We start from the raw sequence: 22,840 nt of genomic DNA, 5'->3' as shown, positions 1-22,840 counted from the left end.
AAATGATACTTTAAAAGAATCTTTAGAAGGGGAGATAACTTATAATGAATTGACAACAGCTATGCGTAGAATGAAAAATGAGAAAAGTCCAGGGTCAGATGGCTTTACAAATGAGTTCTTTAAATTCTTTTGGACAAATGTAGGAAAATTTGTTTTCAGATCTATAATTTATGGTTACAAAAGGGGGGAATTATCAATAACTCAAAAACAGGGCATTATTACTTGTTTACCAAAAGGTGATAAACCTAGACAGTTTATGAAAAATTGGCGACCAATAAGTCTTTTGAATACAACATATAAACTAGCATCAAGTTGTATAGCAGAGCGTATCAAATCTGTTCTACCCATTATTATTAGCAATGATCAGACAGGTTTTATTCCTGGAAGATATATTGGAGAAAACACTCGTCTCATATATGATATTTTATTCTATACAGAGGTAAATGATTTGCCAGGTCTTCTCCTTCTCATAGATTTTGAAAAAGCTTTTGATTCGGTATCATGGAAATTCATAAATGAAGTATTAGACTTTTTCAATTTTGGACCCTCTATAAAACTTTGGATAAAGACTTTTTACACAAATATAAGCTCATCAGTATCCCAAAACTGTTTTTTATCAGATTTCTTTCAGATTCAAAGAGGCTGTAGACAAGGGGATCCTTTATCACCTTATATTTTTCTTTTATGTGCTGAAATTCTAGGAATTTTAATCAGAAAGAACAAAGAAATTAAAGGAATTAAAATTGATGACACAGAATATCTTATCTCCCAATACGCAGATGACACATCAATAATACTTGACGGTACACCTGAATCTCTAGATGCATCTCTTCGCTTACTCCAAAAATATGCTGAAATGTCTGGTCTCCATATGAACTTAGACAAAACAAAGGTGGTGTGGATAGGCAAAAAAAAATATAGTCAAGACACAATGTGTGTAAAATGGGGATTGGAATGGGGTTCCAGTAGGTTTACATTACTAGGAATAAACTTTTCTGTCAATTTGCATGAAATGGAACTGTTGAATTATGGTTCAAGAATTAAAGAAATTGAAAATATAATAAAAATTTGGTCTAAACAAACATTAACACCAGTTGGAAAAATAACTATCATTAAGACACTAATTATTTCAAAATTGAACCATCTGTTTTTAACATTACAAGCACCATGCAAAAATACTTTAAAACAACTAACTGACAAAATTTATTCATTTATTTGGGAAAACAAACCTGACAAGATAAAAAGAGAAATATTATGTTCTGAACACAAATTAGGGGGGCTGAAAATGATAGATATTGACAAATATATAAAAGGATTGAAACTAACTTGGATAAGACGGTTGTTGAAAAACAACCCAAAACTAAATAAGCTATTAGAAAGTACTGAAAAAATTAGTATTGAAAACCTAGTTTATTTAGGCCCAACAAAAAGATGTAAAAACCCTTTTTGGGAAGAAGTTTTTAAAGCTTGGACAGATTTACAAAATAAATTCATACCAAAAAATGAAGAGGAGTTTTTATCAGATTCGCTCTGGAATAATGAAAATATAAAAATAGGAACAACATCCATTTTCTATAAAGACTGGATAGATAAAGGGATCTTTTTGATAAATGATTTATTAAACGCTGAGGGAAAACTAATGACTTTTCAACAATTCCAAAACATTTATAAAATTAAGTCAAACTTTCTTACTTATAATGGGGTCATGTCATCAATAAAATCATATAAAAAGGCTTTAAAAAACTATATACCCATAAACAATTGTTATAAAACACTAGGACCAATTATGCCAAATAATATAAGAATATTTTTTTTATCAAGAAAAGGCTCGAAAGATATGTATAATGTTTTATTTGAAAAAAGCAGTCCTAAACTTAGATGTGAAGAAAAATGGTCCTTAACACTCAACAAAAATTTTGATTGGAAAACTGTGCATAATATGTCTTTTTACTCCACAAAAAGCTCAAAACTCCACTGGTTCCAATATAGAATAATACACAGAATATTGGGCACAAATAAATTTTTATTTAAGATAAAAATAAAACAAAGCGATAAATGTACTTTCTGCAGTGAAGTTACTGAAGATATTGAACACATATTTTGGACATGCCATAAAATAGCAGATCTGTGGATAAGACTGATGGACTGGATTTATAACCAAACACAAATAATTATTCCATTTAACATGGATATAATTTTATTCGGAAATTTAGGAAAAACAGAAAATAATAAAATAAAAAACTTAATAATACTTTTATCAAAATTCTTTATCTATAGAACAAAACTGTGTGAAAATCAAGTAAATTTTGCAGGGCTGAAAAACTATCTAAAAGAAAATCTAATACTAGAAAAGAATATATTTTTTAAAACAAAGCCTCTTCACATTGCCAACCTCTACTGGGACCCCTGGCTTCCATTATTAGAATAATTTACACTTAAGCTACTTAATTAGCATTACCCTATGTAATGTTATTGTGCATTTTATTTTAGCCTTCTCACACCAACATATATGTTTTTATATAATATACTGTTATATGTTGTTTATTGTTTATTGTCTTTTGTTCTTGTTTTGTGCCAAAAATGCATATACATTCTCTAATATCTGTTTTGTGTTTGTATGAATTATTTACAATGGAAAACCAACTTTGCCAAATTTATTTAATGTTGTATCTTAAGACAAAAATACTGCTGCCAAATTCCAAATTTCAAGGACTTTCTATTATTTATTTTTCTTTTTTTTTCCTTAGTTTTTATTTTTTTTGTTTTTGTTTTGCATTTGTGTTTTAATTATTTATTATTTTCTCTTCTCTTCTCACATTCTCTCTTAAATAAAATTCTCACTTTATTGATCAATATTGAAATAATTGATACACAATAATATACTGTATATATATTTTATAATTTTGAGTACTAACAATTACTAACAATTTTTCTAAATATACAACTAATGTTTAACGAGGCCGGGATAAGGTACCGGTACTTTCTGTATCAAACTAACAAATGTAAAAGTTTTCAATAAAGTATGTATAATTTAAAAAAAAAAAAAAAAAAAAAAAAAAAAAAAAAAAAAAAAAAAAAAAAAAAAAAAAAGAATAGCCATGGATAAATCTACAAAATGTTTTCTAATCATAGAAATTTGTGTCATGCCGCAGCGATTTGCATTCTTGGAACAGCTTATTAATTGTAACCCGATTTTTTATGCCCTTCCCGTAATCAATCTCTATTCTCGGTAGATGATGTTGTCATCATAGATCTGTAGAGTTATTCTAAATTACTCGAAGAAATACGAAAAATGATAATTGAAACAGGAAGTTTTGAAAGAAACGAAATCATTGACGTTTACCGGTAACGGAAATTAACAAAATCCGGAAATCGTAAATTTTTCAAATTAAAAAAAATCTGGGCGGGACGATTTCAGAGGGGCGGGCGGGGATAAAAATCTATCAATTAATTTTAATTGGCCTAATTATCTAATTATTTTCCATTTGTATACATTCTATGCCTATTTTGTTCATCCATGTTGAATCTCGCCATGAGGTAATTATCATAATTATGTCAATGAATTGATAGCCCACATGAAACACACAGTAGGCAGTGGATTTTGCTAGTTCTTAATGAAAACACTGCTTATATAATTTATTTAGTTAATACATTTTTTAATGAGAAATAATCTTGAACAGTGAAAGTTAGTAATTTCTGACAATTTTGTAACTATAAGTAAAAATTTAAATTTTATCTGTTTTTATTTTTTTGTGTTTCAGTTTTGCAAGAAGACAGTACAGATGCAACAGCATTTCATTGCAAAATTGTTTGCCTAATAAAAGAGGATAAATTTGACCAAGCATTAACATCAATAAACAAAGCAAAAGATCTTTCCAGGTAAATATGTAAAAGCAATCTGTAAATCATGTTTTGTCAACTGCAAGTTCTCAAATGGCAAACATAAAATAAAAATTTGGCTATTAGCCAAAGAGGGGAAACAATACAAAAAGTAGTACATCTGTTTAAAAGTAAATTTATATAGCTTGATGCAAGATTTTTTTTTAGGTACTGTGGTGCATTTTCATTGATCTATGGACAGAATGGTATGAAAGGTCCAGTGGATATTGTTTGCCTTAAATAAGTGGAGAATACAGGCTTTTTCCCCTGAAGAAGAATCCCAATTTGAAAAAAATGGCTTAAGATTATTCCCAAAAAGACAACTTTTTTCCCAAACAGTGCAGTCTCAGTAGTAATTAATTGTGCATGCATGCAAAAACACTAATTTTCATGCCTAAAATGACTATATGTGCAGATTTGAGGGTCTATTTATGTATCATTACTGATAAAAAAAGGCAGAAAAGGGTCTTATTTCAATGCAGGGTTTGACACTTGAAAGGGCGTCTGTAAATTGAAATTTCAGACAAATTCATGGTTTATTCTAAATTTCCCAATTTGATGAAAATTATGCATATTTTCCCTATAAAAAAGGGTAGAGGTAGTTTTGAAAAAAAAAAAACAATATCACTGATAGGTCAGATGGCATAATATCTTGTGGTAATAAAACTGAAGGATTGAATTGTAAAATTAGGAATTAAACATGAACATGTTGCTGCATTCTTATTTTTCTAGCTGTTCACATGTAAATCATTTCAGTCAGTTATTGGTTTTCATTTGGATATTTTTGTATTCCATTCAAAAAGAGAATAACATTTAAATTGCTAAACCTTTTATAATTTCAGTGGGTTACATTTTGAGAAGGCTTACTGTCAATACAGATTAAATAGAACAAAGGAAGCATTAACAACATTGAGAAGTGTAGATAAACCAGACACAAGAGTGAAAGAACTTCTTTCTCAAGTGGTGAGTTGTCAATCATAAGTGTAGAAAAACCACACTAGAGTAAAAGAACTTCTTTCTCAAGTAGTAAGTTGTCATTAAAAAGAACTGCTGACATGTGAAAAAAAACAACTCAAGATTAGGGGAACTCCATGCTCAAATAGTAGGTTATTATGTTCTGATATCTACCAGTCTTGACTGTTCTCTTGGATTCAGTTTGTACCTCTGGCAAATGTCAAAATGATGGTTAAACTTGCAAGATTATACTGGTGAAAATATAACTCAGAAAAGAAGTTTTGTTTTGATTAGTTTACATTGATGATCTTTTTCATCAACATCACAGAAATGTTAGCTCTATATTGTTCAACGTTTCCTGGGTTGTATTAAGGTGGTACCTAACACTACAGGGAGATAACTCTGTAATATCAGCTAAACGTTTTAATTACGTTGCCTTGTGAAGGCAATATAAAGCTTCACAATGATCAAAATTAGTGTTTGTCAAACTGCTATATAGCCAGTGTAATTTTTCTGATAAAACGCTTGGTTCAAATTTTTTTGATTTTTTTATATTTTTGTAAAAGGGTCAAAGTAAATAATTTGTCAAAATTTTATGAAAATTAAACGAGCAAAATGAATTTTAGTGAAAGTGTTGCGTACCACCTTAAAAGAAAGTGTTAGGTACCACCTTAAAAGAACATACTGAAACATGTTATTACACAGATTGTTTCCAAAGGAATAAGCTCGGAGGAAATAACTGTAGTTATAGATTATTAAAAGTTAAACTTTGCCAGGAAAATTCAGACAAATCTTATATTGCCAAAGGACAAACTTCAATTAATGAATGGCTGTTATTTATTTTGAATTTATTGAACCATAAAATTAATTTTTGACTCTTCACATTGAATAATCCGCGAAGCGGATTATGTTAAATGTGAAGAGTCAAAAATTAATTTTGTGGTTCAATAAATTCAAAACAAATTATTGCAATTCATTATAAATAAATTTCTATCAAAAATAAGGCTCAAAGATATATATTAATACAAATAACAACGTACACAGATGTTTGCGTATAAATACACAACGTTAGAGTGGGCATGTCGCCATAAAAATTGATAACATTGAAAATAAAGCTAATTCTTTTAAACAATCAGAAGACAGTAAATACACCAAATTTATTTATTTAATCATAATATATAAAAAATACATTTGTAGAGTGCTATAGATACGGTCTTCTTAAACTATCGGTTAACCAGTTAATTGGTTGAACAATTATCCAAGTAACCAGTTAGTCCAAACTGTTGATTTGACAACACAAGTTATTTGTCATCGATCTTATTGACATATATATTTTGTTTGTTTTAGTTATACAGATTAGAGCAGTATGAAGAATGTTACAACTTATATAGAGACATCATTAAATCTACAGAAGTAAGTGCTAAAGTTGTGTGGGTTTCTATTTTTTTTTTTACCTTTTTTGGTTTATTAGGAAGTAAATATTGATACACAATTTTTTTTAAACAAGGAGAAATATTTCATTTTAAATTGACTCATAAGATCGTATCTTGTTTCTTTCTTAAAATTCATGATTTATCCAAAATATCTCTGAGTTATCGTAATCTAAATGTTTTGATTGGACAATCATTGACAATGTATGATTTAAGTAACTGTTGTACATTAAAGTTTTGAATTGCTTTTGTCAAATTGAATTCAATAATGAGTCAAATACTACTTCTACTATAGAATTATAACTAACACAGACAGGGAGGTATACTTTAACTATTTTGTTACCCACTTTCCAAGTTTTTTATCCTGTTAATGTAAAATATTTTGTCTTGTTATATTCATCTAAGAATTCTCTGATTACAGGATGATTTTGAAGAAGAGAGACAAACAAATTTGTCAGCTGTGGTTTCTTCCTTACAGCTGTGGGACAAGAAGGATGTAGTAAGTTAAAACATTATCTCATTATTTATATGATTTACATTTACATATAAATATTTTGATATGAGCGTCACTGATGAGTCTTATGTAGATGAAGCGCCATCTGGGTAGTAAATTATAATCCTCATACCTTTGATAACTATATACACTATGTCTGATTATTTACACTATGTCTGATTATTTACACTTTGTCTGATTATTTACACTATGTCTGATTATTTACACTTTGTCTGATTATTTACACTTTGTCTGATTATTTACACTTTGTCTGATTATATGGAAATGTTTCTTTGTAATTTAACAACAGATTGAATGGTGAAAAAAAAAACATTATGTTTTTTTTTTTTATTTCAGGGGAATCCTGAGTTTGATGAGAGTTCATATGAGATTTGTTACAACAATGCATGCTACTTTATTGGAAAAGAAGACTGGACAAACGCAGAGAAGAAATTGAGGAAAGCAGAAAGTAAGGCTTTAGAGTTATCCCCCTTTGTGCAAATTTTAAATGACATCAGTTTAATTCTCAAATTATTACTTCATTTTTGTATTTCTAAGCCTTTAGATGTCAAAGCATTAATTAACCCCATATTTCAATCATTTTCACCCAAGATAGAGTTTTGCTGAAGTGATGGCTTCCCAATTGTTTAGAGAGTTTTTATATTTAATCAGTACATTGTTAACATTCATTTTGTTTTGTTTAGAAATGTCATGACAAAGTCTTAGAAACAACTACGAATTTTTTATCTATAAGTCAGTTTATGATTTAAATCACTTTCGAGTTACTAATTAACACTTGATATTTACATTTAGTTTTTTGCAAGAAAAGTTTTGAGGATGAATCGGATGTTACAGAAGAGGAGATAGAAGAGGAATTGGGAATTATAAGGTATAGTAAATAGAGGAATTGGGAATTATAAGGTAGAGTAAATAGAGGAATTGGGAATTATAAGGTATAGAAAATAGAGGAATTGGGAATTATAAGGTAGAGTTAATAGAGAAATTGGGAATTGTAAGGTAGAGTAAATAGAGAAATTGGGAATTATAAGGTATAGAAAATAGAGGAATTGGGAATTATAAGGTAGAGTAAATAGAGGAATTGGGAATTATAAGGTAGAGTAAATAGAGGAATTGGGAATTATTAGGTAGAGTAAATAGAGGAATTGGGAATTATAAGGTAGAGTAAATAGAGAAATTGGGAATTGTAAGGTAGAGTAAATAGAGGAATTGGGAATTATAAGGTAGAGTAAATAGAGGAATTGGGAATTATTAGGTATAGTAAATACTAGATGATTATTTTCTGGTTGGAATTAATTATAAGAAATTAAAATGGCACATTTAAATTTTATTAATATAGGATAAAATAATTAAAATTTGATAGTTAACAATTTAATGTTATCAAAGATTACAAAATGTAAGTACCAGTTCTCAACAGCAGTCAGGAAGAAAGTCTGTAAATAGTTTGGTTAAAAAAAATCATGACTATAAAAATAAGGAGATGTGGTATAATAGCCAATAAGATAACTATCTCCCACTGATCATAGAAACTATAGAGCCTTAAACTAGAAGCAAAACCCATACTATAGTAAGATATAAAATTCCCAGGCAAATATAATACAATTAAAAAGAGAATACTCCGGACTTTATTGATGCTGAAACAACAATAAAAAAGCAACCAACCACTAAATTACATGAGACTGACTTTATGATAGTTTTTAAGTAATAAGAGTTTCTTTTCTATTATAGAGTACAGTTAGCCTATGTGCTACAGAAACAAGGACGTAAAGATGAAGCTGTCAAATTAAACAATCAAGTCACTAAGAATAAGTAAGTTTTTACTGCTCATGAGCTATTATTGTGTTTAATTAGACATTTAGAAACAACAGAATTCAAGTAAATATCACTAGCCACTTGTAGCTAATTACTGTGAAATACAGTGGTTGCAGGTGATTTAAGATGGACAAATTCTTTCACAACAATTTCAAATGATATACCAGTATAGTGAATAACAGTAAGATAGTTGAGAGTAATTGTATCTGTTAAGATCTGCCCTTTGCTTTATAACTATGTTAAATTGCCATGTAAAAATCGATTTAAGTATGGAAATATGGAGACAAATTTTGTGAAAAACTACTAAGTATAAAACTTTAATTTATTGTTCCATAATCTATCTATACCTCACAACAAAAATGCATCACTACCCACGATATTAACAACATATTCCTGACTCCTTATGTAATATTTTGTTTGATTTCAGACCTTCAGATATGGCTGTGATGGCAGTGTTATCCAATAACATCATCACTCTTAATAAGGTTAGTAAATAGCACATAAAAAATGTTGTAAATTCGTAAAAATTCTTTGACAAAAATTAATTAGAAGTTTAAAACAGAAAATTATAGAAATGAGACATTCACAGTCTTCAGGATTTTGTATTTATTACCAAAGTTAGGACTTGGTATCTATAATAGCAACAAAAACTTGTTGTGAAGTTGTTATAGTAATAAAAGACAGAAATGGATAAAATAAGATTATGGATATAACCAGTATATATTTAAGTGTGCACCATGTTCAGATTGTTGTCATTTATCTTTTTAACAGGACCAGAATGTATTTGATTCTAAGAAGAGAATGAAAACAGCCAAAGCAGATGGTTTGAAACATAAACTAACAGCTGCACAGCAGAGATGTATCAGTTTGAATGAAGGCTTATTACATATGTACACAAACCAGGTAATATATCTATGAAAATCATTCTTGTCCTCTTTATTGTATTTCATGGGACAGTACATATGTAATATAAATGTATAATTTTGTAATACCCATCATCAGATAAACAAGAGTCTGAAAGTTTGTACCCAGAATATACAGGACCATAAAAGATACCAAAACTGGAAAGGGTCAGAAAAAAAACCTATAAAATAAAAACATTTATAGGCTACAAAGTTATAGTTAAGTGCCTGTTAAATATGTACAAAAAAATGAGATTCTGATACATTTTAAGATTGAAAATTGATGTTTAACCTGAAATGTAATTTTACACAGCCTAGGTCCATGTCAAGGTTGTGTGATAGCTTTAATCTTATTCTTAAGGAATTTGTAAAAACAATTGACCTCTATATTAAACATATGCTAACATTCAACATTATGTATTTACAGAGTAACCAGTGTCACAATTTAGCCCAGAAGCTGATGAAGGAGTACCCTGATATTGATACACCAGTGCTGATTGAAGCTGCCCAGTATGTCAAGGACAAAGATACCACCAAAGCCATTGACGTTTTGAAGGTCAGTACTGTCAATTTACAGGAATGTGTATACAGGCAAATGCATGCATTAGCAGAGATTTTTAATTATAGACTTGGAGGCCATATATGTTTATAACTTATGTAACAATTTCAGTAAGAGAAATTTACATGTAAAAGAACAAATCCAAGCCAGTAGCTGTTGATTATCTGTGTTTAAAGATATAATTTATATATGATATCAGAGCTTTGATATGACCAAACATGTACATTTCATAGATGTTGTTACTGTTCATGTCTTGAAATACAGGAAATTGTAATAAGCAATAAAAAGTTAAATCATTTGCAGTTGTCATATCTAATCTTCTTATTTTTACATTGTTGTTTGCATCAAATATTGTATACTAATAAGATGATATCTTTGCAATGATCCATAATATTGTAAGAGATATTTTGTATTTCAGGCTTATGAGCAATCTCACCAATCCAGATCAGTTAGTATAAAGATGGTGATGGCACAGATATATCTCTCACAAGGTCATGTATATGATGCCTGTGACACGCTGAAGACAATGGGAGACTTACAGTATAAACCTGGTGTGGTAAGTCTCATTAGTATAGATCTCATACAGTTTACCAATTAAACAGTTGTTATCCTTTTGTTTGATGTGTTTGAGCTTTTGATTTTACCATTTGATTAGGGACTGTCAGCTGGTACATGATTAAAGGTGAATAGTGATATAGCAGTTTTGATTTGCATACTAAATTGCTAAACCTCACTTTAACTCTTTGTTAAGGATAAATGAAAAAAAAGAACTTTCAACAGTTGAAATGGAAGTATTTTTTTGTATCCCTATACAATGATAGTTTGACTTTTAATTTTATATCTTGAAACATATTTTAGGTCTCTGCCATGGTCACATTGTACTTGGGACAAGAGGACAGGGAACAAGCTTCTAAAGTTCTTACGCAGGCTATAACATGGTACAAGAAAAATCAGGTAGGTTTTTTAAAAAAGATGAATCTTAAGTTATAGAATGGTAAGTCTGGCTATTGCATGGTTACAAGAGAAAAGTATCAACAGATATAAAACCAAAAGGACCATGGTACAAGAAAATTACAGTAAAGATATTGTGGATTTTTTGTCATTTATTGGACTCTATTTTTTTTGTGTGTTAATTTTGTAGGTATGTAAATGTAGATTAACAAGAATTTAAAATGTTCTATTAAATGTAAAGTAATGTTGTATTTGACAGACAATTTATGTAATGAATACCCTTGAGAAAAAGACAGAGGGCGTTACGAAATATGTAATTTCCTTAAAGGGGCACTAGCTACGATACATAAAAAAAAAATAAAGTATGATTTTTTTAGATCAATCATTATTAATCAAATTGGAATAATGAAATAATAATTTGCTTTTAGCAATCAATTTCCTTTAATTTTGTTGAAATAAGCGATTAAACATAATTTTTGACTGATTCACTTGCAAGTGAAAACGTCATCATCATTCTAACCGGTATTCATGTGAACTTCAAGTTAACCCCTAGCTAGAGATTGACAACGCATGCATTGTACGTGTACTGGTTATTTAAAGAAAAAGAATGTCAACAATGAAAGTGAAACTGCGGTAAATCATTTGATTACTAATTCGATGCACATAAAATCATTCTTATATGGTTAAAAACAATGAGAAACATCTATTTTTAATCTATAAAATAAAATCAAACAGACCTATAAAAATGCAATTGCACGTGTTGGTTTAATCTATTCGTATCTTTATTTTTGTTTACATCGCTTATATGGTCATCTGAGGTCAAATCGATAGTTAATTAGATGGCGTCTGGACTAAAATACACACGAAACGAACCTATATATTATCTACCCCATGCTCTGTAAACTGTTTATTTTAGACTTTTAATAGTTTGGATAAATGTTTTACATTGTTGTAAACCAAATATGAGAATTTGAGTCAAATCGGTTACAATGAATTTGACAGCTAGTGCCCCTTTAATAACTGAAAAATCACATGTTCTTAGGGCATTTTTCTTGATTATTCTTTTACAAAAGTTGACATACTTTGCAAGAGCTAATAGAAAATGACTCTTGAAAAGGGGATGGAGGTGTTTTTAGGTAAATTTTAATGATTTTCAGATAATTATTTTTCTAGTACAATCATCTGTAGATGTGTGAACAACATTTGTCATAGAAAACAGATTCTGCTTGTGAGACATTTCTTACATGCCAACTGGGTGTTAAGTAGGAAGGTGCTAAACTTTAATTATCATTTCAACACAAGATGACATATATGAGAAGAGTCATTATTTAGCCCATGAAGTTGTAAAAATAAAACAAAATTGAGTCCTTTTCCAAATTTTGTTAATTTAATTGATAAAGAAGGTGCTAAAGGTCACCATTATATCTTAAACATATGGAAATTGGCATGTTCAACCCTAATTGTCTTTTCACAGACTTAGATCAATATAGATATGTTAGCAACAGCTTTACACAAAAATAAATATCAAATCGCAAATGAAATGCATTGTCGTTGCAGTATTAAAATCATGTTTTGCATTAAATGTCATCTTATAATAGTTTGGAATTTATGTAAAATAAATTTCTTTTTTTAAATAAAACAGATCTTGAGGTAGCTTACTACCCTTATCAAACCCTTACAAAAATATATATAATATATAAACTATTTAGTATGGTAATATCAGGTAGCAGGGGAAAGTTTGATGCCTTGGTTTTATTGTGCTTTCTGTTTTTGAGTCACGACTAGAACACTGGTATTATGTTCTAAACTATAAGAAGATGATATTGTATGTATTCGGGGACAACTTTCTGGTGAATTACTAATCAAGTACACCCTTGTAAATATATCTGCAAAATGGGAAAATAAAAATACACATTTTACCCTTGCTGGTCATTGCACAATTGGCATTTGACCCTCTAAATCATTATCTTTGGCTAGATCATTATAGTCCCAGGCATTAAATACAATATTTAAATCGCTCAATCCCTACATGTACCAATTAAGTAAACTATAATTTCACTGTGCTTAAACGGCTGTGGGTAACTTAAGTTACCCACAGCCCAAGAAGGAGCCGCCTTGCGTCGGTTAGATACTTTTCTTCTATAGAATAACAATACCACGAATGCATCAATTTAACAACTGAATTTAAAAGTTGTATTAATCGTTTAGGGAAACCCCTAAACTGGAAAGGTGATTAAATTCTAAAAAATAAACGATCACAACACGATTTTAAAAAACACTAAGGCTGTCCGTAACTTCAAAACAACTTGTCCGTAACTTTTTTCATCATACCAATAGAGATGTCCGTAACTTTCAAAGAATCGACATACGCGGATGTAATGTTTAAGGTGGCTCGGGCCTATTTGAAGTTTCTATCAGAAGTGCCGTATTTTTAAAATTTTTTGTTATTTTATTCTTTACAGAAAGTGAATCAAATTGGTCGAAAAAAATAGGGGGTCACGGACCATTTAAGCTCAGAATTTTACTTTTAAAGAAGTATGTAAAATTAAGGGACCATTTTTCAATGAGATGATAGGGAAAATAGAGGTGTTGACATATTTTTATCGAAATATCAAATAAACGTTCTATGACACTTGCTCCAAAACTGAAATATAAAAAGCTAAAATATAGCTTCAAAGAATGAGCAAATAAAAAACATAGGTCACCGATAAGGAAAAAAACATTTTTGCCCTAAAACCCAAGTTTTGACGGGAAAATGGTGAAAATGGGTGAAATGTCATTTTGACCATTTAACAAATACGGATAATAACGAAAATGTTTTATTAATCACATAACTGCAATGATTTAACATTTCTAATCAATCAAAATTTAAAAAAAAATTATATTGAATTTACGACAAATACTTTTGTAATTCATGTGTGAAATTATGCGCAGTCGAATAGTCCCGAGCCCCCTTAAACTGATGTTAGAGATTGCATCGCAATGACTCAATATCTTAAATATATTTGGTTGATATTGTCCTTATACTGAATTTAAATATAATAATATGTAATATAACAAAATCAGGATAAATTCGTTACACAGTGTTCAATTGTCCTAATACGGAATTTATCGGGTCAATAAAATTCATATCGGGTTTGGCTTCGCCTCACCCGATATGAATTTTATTGACCCGATAAATTCTCGTATTAGGACAATTACACACTGTGTAACTAATAGTATCGATGGAAGACAAAATTGGGAAAAATATGAAAAAAATCACGAAAAATCCGCAAAACTCGGGTCTCATTTTGTATAACGTCGGGGTACCCGAATCGCCTAGTTCGGAGGGTTGTTTCCGATCATAGCAGATAAACTGTTGAAACATCATTGTTCGTTTTTATTTTTGAACAAGTAGACTATACAAGTATTTTTTACACATACATGTAGCATGTATACACTTACTGATTTTCTGCCAGCAACGACAAGGGTAGCGTGAATCCGGGATTTTGGAAGGGAACCCAAATTGCCCAGGCATGCAGTGGATAGACTATACGAGACTTAAGTGCACAAACTTTTTCCGTCTTTTTGAAAAAGTAAAAAAAACTATTCTCTCATCCCCACAAAAACAAATCCCATCAGCATTGACAGTAAAATAAAAGGGGTGTCAATCTGGACACACTGGGACGTTGCGCACGGTGATATTGCGGCACCCTGGCCAAGATTTACAGTAAATGGGAAAACTTAAAAAAAGGACATTTTGTATAAATGAATAAACCTAGTTTTACAGCTAGCTGCATATGTCATTTGTATGCAAGTTACATTAAATCTCATTAAACTGAATAAAACTAAAAGACACAATAGGTAAAAGTCAGAGACAATAAAAGGAAAAGAGCAGTCAACATAATGTAACACGACATAGTATATAAAAATATAAATAACTACGTAGGACAACAGGGTAATTTAATAGTCTAACAACCCCTGATAACATGCAAAGAGAGAAAAAACATACTAGGAAACATATTCAAAAAATTGTAACACTATAAATAACTGGTGGGATGTATAAATACCGAGCCACGTCAAAGAGTATTCATCAAAATACACATAGAAAGAAACAGAGGTGAAGGTAAACCGCAAACATATAATTAAACTCAAAACATTAAAGAGTATGGAAAAGCCTTGGTCTGACAAGCAAAAAACGTCGATAAGACGCACATCAGTAAATAAAAGTTCAAACCATAACCAGAATGGAGTACCACAAACCCCACACAAAACTTCTGTGGTGTAAGTATGATGCGTTAATAAAATCACATTTGGTGGTGAATGAGTAGTATAAACGGCCGCGAAGGTTACAAATATGATGTTAATTGTCTTCTAATTGTTGAAATTATTATTCTTAAAATTTTAAATCAAAAGTTACCCACATCTAAAAATAAAGTTACGGACAGTCTGCTAAGTTTCGATCAAAAAGTTACGGACATCTTATGCATTTTTTAAAGTTGACCTTGCGCTTTAGTGAACTCTATATTAACAAATTTATGGTAATTTTTAGTCATTTCTTTATTCAATAATCCTATAAATATTTACATTCTGCATGAAAAACGTCGCAAAAGGTACATTTTGTATGAATTAAATATCAACGAGTTTAGAGTCCGCCATCTTGGGCTGTGGGTAACTTAAGTTACCCACAGCCGTTTAAGCACAGTGAATTTGAGCAATAATTTTAAATAAACACATTTACAATATTAACGATTACAAAGTCTAACAGAAGTTACATTTTATAATCTTAAAGAAAGCACTCTCACAAATATATATTATGTTAGAAAATCACTGATGTGATGCTTCATCGTCCATTTCAATGATGTTGTGTTTGTTATTGTTTTTAAACAATATTTCGCTCGAAAATGGTGCAACATATTCATAAAATTGTAAATTGAAGACTTTCAGAAACCATTTAATTGACAATATTGCACAAACATACATAACTATTTTTAAATTATGGTTATAAAGTGACTTTTTTTTCTTTCTGTGAGGGGCGTTTTTCAATATTTTTAATTTAATGAAAGAAGGGGACAATGTTCTATCATGAAACTTTTTTATTGAGTTTCATATTGGTATTTGATTCCCTGTATTACTCATACTCTTTGACATACTTTATTTGTATTTAATTTATACGATTTACCACACGGAAACTGCCTTGTATTTCATTTGAACTTGTTTATAAATCAATTGATAATTAAATTTCAAGTTTAACAGCACCTTCCTACTTAAAACACAGTTGGGATATCACAGAAACTTTATGTTTTGTATGGCATCTGTTGTTCAACCTATGTCTTACGTTGTGACCATTGTTTTCATCACATCCTACATGTCTTACGTTCGTGACATCTGTTTTCATCACATTTTATGTGTCTTGCATCATAACGTCTGTTATTATCACACCCTACACTTGATGCATATTAATTAGCACTACCTACTCTTAGAACAAAATTCAAATTTCAAATTTCAAATATACTTTATTGCTAATCAAAGCGCCCCCAAGGAGCAGAACAATCAACATTAATTACATACAAATGATTACAAGTGATTCAATATGATTAAGACACAATGTTATAAAAGAATAAAAATAAAAAATAATAATAATATTTATTAAGACAAGTAGAATACAACAAGCACAGTGTTTAATAATATAACTAGGTTATAAAAGGGGGTCACTTTCCTATATGAGGATAAATTTTCCTGGAGTTTCTGGAGTATGAAAATATCTTCAGAGGACATTAGCCAAATAAATTGTGATTCAATATCTAAACTAATTTTTAAACCGTTGTTTTATTTCATTTAAAAATTTGAAATGAATATTTGAAAGTTTGTGGCACTGAAGAAGAAAATGAATTTCATCCTCAACCTCAGTACCACACAATTTACAGATACGTTCTGACACTGTCAGATTTTTGTACCTTCTCCTCTCAATCTCTAAATCGTGAGCACTGATACGGAATTTCATTTAGAACATGTCATATGACTTGTGTGTAATTAAGGAAGTAAAATTCTCTTGTTTACAACTTTTCATTGCTATTTTGTAATCCGTCTAACTTTATGATAGGGTAGTTTGTAAAATAAATGTCTGTTATTCGCTATACTTTAAAACATTTGAAGAAAAAAATTATCTTTATACATTTTTGGTAAAATATTTTTGAAATACCTGTTATTTTGATACTGTACAATAGAAATTTTTAAGTACATTTATTATCGTGACTGGAGTGTACCCGGTACATTGATTGAGGTGAAATTAAAATATAATTGTAATAAATTGCCATTGCACATCTGAGGAATCATGATTTTATGGATTTTATAGGTTGTTACACTCTGTTTGAAAATGTCATTTTGAGAATACATAAGCAAATATTAATAAGCAACATGAAAATTGATGTAGAAAGAATGTTTTGACAACTTTTGAGCAATGGAAATGGTAGGCTGTTACTTTTAAAAAATTAGTATGTTTCAACAAAGAATACATCAAGATACAACTTTATCTAAAAAAAATCTTTTAATCTGAATATCACTGTTCTGGGAGCATCATGATTTACATTTTAAAGACATTATGGCTTTAAACATGTTCCAGACCATATGAGTATTTGGACTAATTGCGTACGGTCTGGACAGTATGTGTACTCTTACGAAAATAAGATGTTGATATGTTATAAGGTTTTGAAAACTAGTAAAAATAAGCCAAAATAAAAATTTAGAATGTGACCTTGACCTTTGACCTTGACCTTATTTTAATTTTTTGGGACCAAGGATCTCAAATCAAAATACCCTAGGTCTCTATCACTTATGGTTTACCAGTTAGAAATGCAAATCACTTATATCATATACATAAGGGGAAATAACTCTCATATGGAGTCTCCGGATAGCTTCGGTCAAAATTAAACTCCGAATCCTGAAGATGTAACGAGCAATTTGGAAAAATAAATTTGTCGTAATCTTTTATGGTTGCGAAGGAGTAGTGGCCACAAGAAAAACAGTGTTTGGGGAGATAACTCTTACAATGTAAAGTATTTGGTTACGCAGTTGTCAGTTTTAAAAGCGCATACGCTTTACAATATCATATTCCAAATATCTAAGCGACATCTTTTGAAACGTCAATATTACGCAAGAAAAAAATTAGGCGGAAGAAAAAAAAAAATAATAATAATCAGAACAAAATCAATAGGTCTTTCCACGGAAAAGTGGAAAGACCTAAAAATAATAAAAACTTGTCGAAAACTAATGCAAAGATTTATGAGTATGAGTTTCTTGTAACTCTAATGATACCAGTTGTTGATAAGATCTTCCCCGATTGTTAATAAGGGTTGATTGTTTTATTGGTAAAGATGCATGATTGTACAAACTGTCATGCAAATTTTGCATATAAAGATTTGTTCGCCTAAAATTAACCAATACTGATCCAATTTGAAATACATTATTGATCCAGCTCGTACTAGACTGTACGCATATACCCATACATTCGAACTGTACACGTATGGTCAACCGTACGAGTAAACATATACGGTCCAGACAGTACGCATACGATCCAAATACTCATATTTGTTTTCTATATTCATTAATGACCTTGTGCAAGAAGTGAACAATTTGGATCTTGGTATTAATATCGAAGACACCAAATTGTCTATGTTGTTGTACGCAGATGACATTGTACTACTAGCATACAACGAGACGGATATGCAAAAGATGTTGGATAAACTACACGACTGGTGTAAACGGTGGCGAGTTCTAATAAATACAGATAAATCCAAAGTAGTGCATTTCAGATCTGGCAGACGACAGCGTACATCCTTCCAATTCAAGATTGGAGACAATGAATTAGAGGTTACAAGTCAGTACAAATATTTGGGAGTAATATTCAACGAGAAAAAAGACTTTGCATCAAACGCAGAAAATCTAGCAAAAGGCGGTGGACGTGCTCTAGGAGCAATTATCTCAAAACTTCACAATCTGAAGGAATTTGGATTTAAGACATTTGAGAAGCTGTATAATTCTTGTGTGGTACCAGTATTAGACTACAACTCCTCAGTTTGGGGATACAAAGACTTCTCCGGAATCGATAATATACAAAACAAAGCAATTAGATATTTTCTTGGAGTACACAAATTTGCACCAAAACTAGCCATAGAGGGGGATATCGGATGGCTACCTTCTAAAGAACGACGATGGCTCAACATGATAAGTTACTGGAATAGACTGTTGTTAATGGATAATTCAAGGATTTGCAAACGTATCTTTCAATGGGACTATAGCATATGCTCAAACAACTGGTCGGCAGAAATAAAAACTATAATGACAAACATTGGAGTTATGGAAACTTTTCACAATAGAAAGAGTTGTGATATAAATAATGCAAAATCAGCACTACTTGAACAGCATAGTCTTGATTGGTTAAAAAACTTAGATAGATATCCAAAACTGCGAACATTCAAAACTTTCAAAAATAATTTCTGTGCTGAATCATATGTGAACCTTAACCTACAACGCAACGAACGGTCGATGTTGGCTCAATTTAGATGCGGCATTCTACCTCTAAGAATTGAAACAGGACGGTTTAGTGGCGAACCTGAAGACAGCAGACTTTGTAAAATGTGTAGCAAAAATGAAATTGAAAGTGAAACTCATTTCCTTATTAACTGTGATTTTTATAATGAGCTTCGAAATGAACTTTACTCAACCATACCAAGCAAAGAAACATTTTTATCACTGCCATACTGTGAACAATTAATACAATTTTTAATTTATTTTCCAAGAAGAACAGCCAAATATATTTTACAAGCATTTACAAAACGCAGACAATTCATTTATGTAAATAATTGAACTACATGACTCTACTATGAAATGATTTAAAGATTTATATTTTTTAAGTGACTTATAGGTCCAATGGGCCGGGTGTACAAATATTGTATTGACAAATATTATTATTATACTGTATATATACACAATGTCACTATAATAAACAAATTCGTATTCGTATTCGTATTCATATTGTCTGGAACATACACAAATCATACTTTACTTATATGTTACCTATTACACATGTCAAGGTATGAGAAATTTTTCAAACTGGTTTATCTCCCTTTTACCAAAAAAACCTCAACCAAAAAATAACTTGCCTAATTCAAATGCACTATTAGTAGCTCCAATATGTAAGAAAAGTAAAATTACGGTTGATATTCCTATTTAGCGAGTTCTGACATAATTGTTTTGAGAAAGAAGAGAAAAAAATATTTTACTGAGCAAAATTGGAATTTTGAAAAAATGAATGAAAAGTGAAAATGAATGAATGAATGTAGATGAGGCAACAAGTTTATGAAATGCTAGGACTTGACAACTATATTTGAAGAACAGTACTTTTACTGCAGTTGTTCATCTTGACATTCACTGACTATTCTGAAGGACTGACATCTTACACATGTCTAAATCTAGTGCTTTGGTTTTGACTTGATTTAGAAGATAATGTGTGTAAATTTTGAAATGATATGACCGTACTCAATTTCAGGTCTCACCAGTCAGATTTTTGTGGCAATCGTATAAATGAAAATAATGAATATAAACAATTTCATTTTGTGTCAGTTATATACAATAAAATATTTGTGTTTAAATGTCAGGGCCATTATTGAATCTTGAACCTGCACTCCTTTCTTAAAATGTCAAAATAAGAATTAAACTGAATACTCCTTTACAATACAATACAATGACTTTTGTCACTTGTCTATTTTTAATTTTGTCAACATCAAGACAGATTTGTACAAGGTTGCTCTTTATTTGACAATTTTTTTTCCTGTCAATTGATAAAATGTTGAAATAAAGTGTTGCTAAAATCATGGTTGCCATCAATGTTTAATAGGATGGGAGACTGTTTTTCATTCTTATAAAATGTCATGTATTTTTTTGCCAAAGTCTAATATATACTATATTAAAAAGTGTTACACATAGGCTTTCAACTTTTGAACCTTGGTATATACTTTATTGTATATGTAAAGTTGTAAACTGTATATAAACTATTAAGTTGAATATATTAAAAAATGTAAAACATAGGCTTTCAACTTTTGAACCCTGATATATACTTTTTTTGATATATAATATAGTATATCAACAATAAACTATTACATTTCCCACCACATGACAGTTTGTAGTTGAGAACGCAGGATAAAAACCTTAAAACTTTCAATAAGCCATCCATCCCTAAAGAATTATTTGTTTGTTTTTGCTTTTTCAATACTCCTACTTTTAACTCCTAGAGAAATAAGGATTGGTAGTTCTGTTTTATTATGTATGACACTACATAGTATCAGGGCTTCAGTGACGCTTGTTGCATACATTGAATATGAAATACTTTGTTATTTTGATTTAAACATGTTAAAATGAATAAGCTATAAATTTAAATATTATTTTTAGCTCACCTGGCCCGAAGGGCCAAGTGAGCTTTTCCCATCACTTGGCGTCCGTCGTCCGTCGTCCGTCGTCGTTAACTTTTACAAAAATCTTCTCCTCTGAAACTACTGGGCCAAATTAATCCAAACTTGGCCACAATCATCATTGGGGTATCTAGTTAAAAAAATGTGTGGCGTGACCCGGCCAACCAACCAAGATGGCCACCATGGCTAAAAATAGAACATAGGGGTAAAATGCAGTTTTTAGCTTATAACTCAAAAACCAAAGCATTTAGAGCAAATCTGACATGGGGTAAAATTGTTTATCAGGTCAAGATCTTTCTGCCCTCAAATTTTCAGATGAATCCGACAACCCATTGTTGGGTTGCTGCCCCTGAATTGGTAATTTTAGGGAATTTTTGCTGTTTTTGGTTATTATCTTGAATATTATTATAGATAGAGATAAACTGTAAACAGCAATAATGTTCAGCAAAGTTAGATTTACAAATAAGTCAACATGACCAAAATGGTCAATTGACCCCTTTAGAAGTTATTGACCTTTATAGTCAATTTTTAACCATTTTTCGTAAATCTTAGAAATCTTTTACAAAAATCTTCTCCTCTGAAACTACTGTGCCAAATTAATCCAAACTTGGCCACAGTCATCTTTGGGGTATCTAGTTTAAAAAATGTGTGGCGTGACCCGGCCAACCAACCAAGATGGCCGCCATGGCTAAAAATAGAACATAGGGGTAAAATGCAGTTTTTGGCTTATAACTCAAAAATCAAAGCATTTAGAGCAAATCTGACGGGTTAAAAGTGTTTATCAGGTCAAGATCTATCTGTCCTGAAATTTTCAGATGAATCGGACAACCTGTTGTTGGGTTGCTGCCCCTGAATTGGTATTTTTAAGGAAATTTTGCTGTTTTTGGTTATTATGTTGAATATTATTATAGATAGAGATAAACTGTAAACAGCAATAATGTTCAGCAAAGTAAGATTTACAAATACCTCAATGCAAAGGAAATGGTAAGCTGACCTCTTTAGGAGTTATTGCCCTTTATAGTCAAATTTTAACCATTTTTTCGTAAATCTTAGTAATCTTTTACAAAAATCATCTCCTCTGAAACTACTGGGCCAAATTAAACCAAACTTGGCCACAATTGTCATTGGGGTATCTAGTTTAAAAAATGTGTGGCGTGACCCGGCCAACCAACCAAGATGGCCGCCATGGCTAAAAATAGAATATAGGGGTAAAATGCAGTTTTTGGCTTATAACTCAAAAACCAAAGCACTTAGAGCAAATCTGACATGGGGTAAAATTGTTTATCAGGTCAAGATCTTTCTGCCCTCAAATTTTCAGATGAATCCGACAACCCGTTGTTTGGTTACTGCCCCTGAATTGGTATCTTGAATATTATTATAGATAGAGATAAACTGTA

At 30.6% G+C, this 22,840-nt stretch overlaps 1 protein-coding gene across 1 annotated transcript in view; it reads left to right on the top strand.

The window, feature by feature from the left end:
- Positions 1-22,840, top strand: part of LOC143071535 (signal recognition particle subunit SRP72-like) — a 47,178-nt gene that overhangs the window by 3,658 nt on the left and 20,680 nt on the right. Inside the window, exons 2-13 of the mRNA XM_076245903.1 lie at positions 3,762-3,879; positions 4,722-4,842; positions 6,181-6,246; positions 6,685-6,762; positions 7,114-7,225; positions 7,570-7,645; positions 8,503-8,583; positions 9,014-9,071; positions 9,358-9,489; positions 9,916-10,044; positions 10,466-10,603; positions 10,906-11,001. Coding sequence (XP_076102018.1) covers positions 3,762-3,879; positions 4,722-4,842; positions 6,181-6,246; positions 6,685-6,762; positions 7,114-7,225; positions 7,570-7,645; positions 8,503-8,583; positions 9,014-9,071; positions 9,358-9,489; positions 9,916-10,044; positions 10,466-10,603; positions 10,906-11,001 — 1,205 coding nt within the window. The remainder of the gene's footprint in view (positions 1-3,761; positions 3,880-4,721; positions 4,843-6,180; positions 6,247-6,684; positions 6,763-7,113; positions 7,226-7,569; positions 7,646-8,502; positions 8,584-9,013; positions 9,072-9,357; positions 9,490-9,915; positions 10,045-10,465; positions 10,604-10,905; positions 11,002-22,840) is intronic.

This window comes from Mytilus galloprovincialis, chromosome 4 (genome assembly GCF_965363235.1).
Source record: "Mytilus galloprovincialis chromosome 4, xbMytGall1.hap1.1, whole genome shotgun sequence".
In the NCBI taxonomy this organism is placed as follows: Eukaryota; Metazoa; Mollusca; class Bivalvia; order Mytilida; family Mytilidae; genus Mytilus; species Mytilus galloprovincialis.
The sequence above is the reverse complement of the archived record's forward strand: the minus strand, read 5'-3'. Positions and strand labels throughout refer to the sequence as shown.